Source organism: Montipora capricornis, chromosome 1, assembly GCF_036669925.1.
Source record: "Montipora capricornis isolate CH-2021 chromosome 1, ASM3666992v2, whole genome shotgun sequence".
NCBI classification, from domain to species: domain Eukaryota; kingdom Metazoa; phylum Cnidaria; class Anthozoa; order Scleractinia; family Acroporidae; genus Montipora; species Montipora capricornis.
In genome coordinates this window covers 44,892,964-44,897,963 of record NC_090883.1, presented here as the reverse complement: position 1 = coordinate 44,897,963, position 5,000 = coordinate 44,892,964, and the positions used below count along the sequence as shown (strand labels likewise).

General features: G+C 38.0%; 1 protein-coding gene across 2 annotated transcripts in view; it reads right to left on the bottom strand.

Moving 5' to 3' along the window:
* Positions 1–5,000, bottom strand: part of LOC138046026 (protein NLRC3-like) — a 93,170-nt gene that overhangs the window by 65,959 nt on the left and 22,211 nt on the right. The window contains exons 2-5 of one of the 2 annotated variants that reach the window (XM_068892719.1): positions 3,202–3,856; positions 2,590–2,622; positions 1,300–1,365; positions 1,126–1,167 (exon numbers count right to left, since the gene is read on the bottom strand). In XM_068892719.1, coding sequence (XP_068748820.1) covers positions 1,126–1,167; positions 1,300–1,365; positions 2,590–2,622; positions 3,202–3,841 — 781 coding nt within the window. In that variant the 5' untranslated portion in view covers positions 3,842–3,856. Of the gene's footprint in view, positions 1–1,125; positions 1,168–1,299; positions 1,366–2,589; positions 2,623–3,201; positions 3,986–5,000 lie in introns of both variants that reach the window. The other variant, XM_068892712.1, reaches the window with a different exon arrangement.

Below are 5,000 nucleotides of genomic sequence, written 5' to 3'. Positions count from 1 at the left end.
GGCCTATTTAGGCCTAAAATTAGCTTTTATGAATGTTTAGGCCTAAGGTTAGCTTTTATGAATGTTTAGGATACTTTCTGTATAGGTTAAATAATGACCTGTGAACTGCGACCTGTGTCCTGTGCCCTGTGACCAGTGACCTGCGTTTTGTACCTGCCGGTAGTGCACTACCATAAAAACCATGTTTATGTTTTCCAATTAGGGTCCGCTGGGACAAAACACAATAGGCTATAGTACAGTAGACAGCATAAAAATTAACCTTCAACATGTAGTTCGGTAATTAGCGCTCTCTCCCTCGCTCTCTTTCTCTGTTTGTGTTCATTGTGATATATTATCGATTGCTATAGTATTTGGGTTGTAAATTTATTTCGAAATGTAAAAGTAAAATACTAAAAGTTTCTTATTGTAAACCTTCGAAACATACTTGGTTATACATACATACACTCCTGTGTCTAATGTCAATTACCGTGGTGAAAATAGACTGTCTTTAATCTGTTTCAGTTTTTTCTTTCAAAATTTCAAGTTTTTTTTGTGTCAATGGACATGAACAAAATGGTTTATTATATGTACAGTGTAAGAGATAGCTACCAACTACGGAGGGTTTAGGGTATGTGTAATACCTGCCGAGGACCACAGATGCAAGGTATTATCAACTAGACCAAAGAGGATCTCAGGACACTGGATAAGAAAACAATAAAGCTGTTAACTATTTACCGAGCATTTCGTCCGCTGGCAAATGTTATAGGTTATAGTAATTTTCAAAAGCCAACATGGGGATGGGGAGTCCACAGACAGTTCATCAAGGGGATGCAAGTTGGCTATAAGAAGAGGTACCTTCAAGAAAGAAACTGAAGGACGCCTTACTGAAGCACAACATGAGGCCCTACGAGTAAACCAGGTCAATAATAGGATTGACAATGAAAATGTGTCAGTAGTGTGCACAAAAGGAGGAAACCATTGCTTAAAACGAAATGTAAGAAACAAGCACAAAAGGAGTATAAAACTAAAGCGGAGATATCACCAGATAGTGCAAAGTCACTCAATGGAAACTTTGCCAGAAGTTGAAAAGTTACAAACACTTAATTTAACTCATGAAATACGGGCCATTTACATGTGTCCGCCTACCTTCCATTTCACTGAACTTGTCCTTCAAATGCTTGGACATTTCTTTAGGAATAAAAGACACAGTCACTAAGGGAACTTTGAAAATACAGTGTACCTTTGCAGCAAAAAAGGAAAACGGTTCTTGCTACATCCCCTACCATTCAATAAGTCAACAAAATGCATGCATGAACTTACCATGTGTCTCTTTTAGTGTATCTTTGCTGCTGCCTTCATCTGTTTTAAGCCTCTTTGTCAGGATGCCTTAATCAAAACAAAATCCATGGATTAATTAATCAATCAATTGAATAAAAGAGCACGTTTTAATAAAGAGCACACTAATACGAACACTGAAAAAGGCTGACAGGAAAGGTACTTTACAGTAACTATACAAGAACTCAACGGTCTCTTTACAATTAAGATGGGTGAACTGGGCTAGACACGAGAAAAGTTCATAGAAAGAGAGTTGACATAGCTTCAATATTGATTTCGTTCACTGTACATATTAAATTTTGGCAAGATTTCGACAAAAGACTCTAATTATTATGTACATGCTCATATAAAGTTGTAGATGTGATAACAGACTGTCTTTGGACTGTTCCTAAGTTTGACTTTTTTCTTTGAAATTTTATGTTCTTTTTGTGTCACTGGACTTAATTATGTTTCTTGGGAATGTACATGTACATCCTGAGAACTGTAGGCACAAGGCAATAATAATAATAATAATAATAATAATAATAATAATAATAGGTTTATTGTAAGCACTGTGAAACTCAATCTGCCAGTTGGTGAGACAAATCAATTTAGAGGACATTTTATGAAAATTAATTTAGTCACCCCAAATGTGAAAAAACGGAAATCAAAAGAAATAATTGGCATCATCATTCAATACTTTGTCTTTTAATACTTACAAAAACGAACGTGGTGACCCCTATTTTGCATTGCCTAAAAGTAACAGGCAAGGTAAAGTGGAATGCTTTCGAAGTTAAAAAGTTTCTTTAGAGTGTACTTAGAGCTATTTTCGCGATTGGAAAATTTAAGGTGGCTCTGAATCTGCCTCCAATAATTTTTATTTAAGCCACCAGATAATTTTTCCTAAACCTGTCAATTGCTTCTTAACGAATACAAAATGAGGGTGATCAGGTTTGTTTTTCCTATAAAATTTTGTGTACATAAACTACATGTAACATCGCCATCGTGTTGGTCCTCTCATCTCATTGACCCTAGTAGTATGATTTTCTGAACAAAAATTTAAGTGGTTTTTATTAAGCCAAAATGTTTAATTTTTGTTCTTCCCATATTATTCAATTATTCATCTTAATCTACGTTTTGGAATTCTGAATGCTACCACCCAATTATCTGCTGTACATTATGTACATTGTAGAATCACAAGTCAAGTAGACACACTGGTGAGATATTACTATAAATCAAAATGTACATGTATATATGTATGTATTGTTTTGGTCCATTAATTACAGTGCAACACACCTTTCACTTCTCCAAATCCCGAATTTAGCATTTCTAGATTTAAAGAAAAAGCAATTAAAATGAGTCAATAATGAGACACACATTGGGTTTCTATTGGTTTGGTTCACCTCAATATTAATTAACCAGTTTTGTTGCCAAGAGCGACACTAAAGGCAAAACTTAACTCTGTCTGACAGAAGATGACCAAAAGAGATGCTAAATAGTTTTGGCTATCTGCCAAGGCTGCAGCTGTGGCCTAGCTGTGTTAAGGAGAATTTTATGTCCACTTGTACTAGCCCCTTACGATGTGACTAGTAGTCATTCAGTGTGATGCTTCTTAAAGTGGACTTGGAACAGCCCTCTTCAAACAAACTAGAGCATGCAGTCTCTTTCAGTTCTTGTGTGATGAGTCAAAATGAACAGCAATATATATATATGCACAAAATTAATAAAAAACGAGCTCATTGTCATAGTTTATGTGTGTGTGAGAAATTTGAGCTGTAAACATCTTTGAGAAAGGCAATGCAATTGTCCAGCCCAACCATAAACCACTGGAAACCACGCATGCAAAGAAGCTCATCCGCAATCATAAGGTTAATTAGATATCTAACTCATTTTTGGGGTCGGGCATACCTCCTAAATTTTCAAGCTTTTCCTTCGTATTATCATCGTCTATCTTGCACTCCTTCAGCAACTGTCGATAGTGCTCCTCAACAACAGGATCCATGCACTCAGTCTTCAGGCGGCTGATCACACTGGAATAAGTTGCCCCAGATCCAAGGGCAAGTAGTGCATTACTTATATCGTGCCATAACATATTGAATGTTGCATCATCAACAGAAGCTTGGCTTGCATGAGCATAAACTTGGTTTCTGTAATACTTGATCCTCGCAATGTTTGCCTCAGGACTGTTATCACCAGGGAGAGGAAGCTCGTCCCAGCTTCCAGTACTGGCAGGAGGAGTGAGACTGCATATATTTCTCAACAGTAGCATCAGAAGTGTAATGTCAAAGCTGGCTGATGACACAGATGAAGGATGAGTTGGGTACAGCTTTCCCCATTGTGTGGGATTCAAAATTCTCTTCTTTCTCAGACACTGCAATGTCGGGTGAGCTAATGACAGAATCTTCGGAAGAGTAGCTGGAGGGTGTATTGTGTCAAAGGTGTCTCTCAGGGCCTGGGTTCCCACACCCACTAGAAGCCAGCACAGACGGGCATAGTTGGTCGTCTCCTTTGACGAGGCGAATGGAGCTGGAGCTGGAACAGATGCCATATCCCAAACTGTTGGCTACATAAACATGGAAGACATGAGTGCAGTTAATTGGGAATCAAGTCCGTTGAACTTGGCATCGTCAATGCAATGGCATTTGGTAAGTGACTAGCATGCACTGGGTGTAAATAGGAGAGCATGGAGCATCTTGAAAAAGAAGAAAAGCACAAGGAATTAGTGTATCCCTTGAATACATATTAAATTTCACTCTCATATCGAAGGGTGGGTTTTACCATGTGATATTTCTTTTTCTTGGCCTGCGGATTTTGAGAGTGGAAACTAACCTGGGAAAGACGTTCTTGCGCATTGTCTGCGAATGTTTCCCCAGAGGACACGCCCTAAGACCTATATTCAACCGCAACACCCTCAAGCTATCCTACAGCTGTATGCCCAACGTCAAGAGTACAATCGACGCACATAACACGCGCCTGCTGAAGCAAACCAACTCAGGCGAAGCCATAAGCGACGCCAGGCTCTGCAATTGCCGCAGGAAAGAGGACTGCCCACTAGAGAACCAGTGCCTTACAAAGGGCATCGTATACCAAGCCACCGTAACAACAGAGTAGGGGAGTGAATGCTACGTGGGTTTAACCGACACAGACTTTAAGTCTATATTTGCCAATCACAAACAATCATTTAGAAATGAAGTATACAGCAACCGAACTGAGCTCAGCAAGCACGTGTGGCAGTTAAAGAAAGCTGGAGTAGATAACACGATCAGATGGAAAATTCTTGATAGGGCACAGGCATACTCTAATGCAACCAAAAGATGCAAATTGTGCGCCCTAGAAAAGTTCTACATTATATGTAAACAAGAGTTTGCCACCCTCAACAAAAGAACAGAGCTTGCGAGCACTTGTAGGCATGCAAACAAATTTCTACTAAAAAACACCTAATTATTGTAAGTGAACGAAAGCTAGTTCACTTTCTCTTACTATATATATATATATATATATATATATATATATATATATATACCGTAGAATGAAGAACCCACTCGGTTAACCACTCGGTTAAACCCACTCATCAGTTATATATATATATATATATATATATACCGTAGAATGAAGAACCCACTCGGTTAACCACTCGGTTAAACCCACTCATCAGTTATATATATATATATATATATATATATATATATATATATATATATATATAT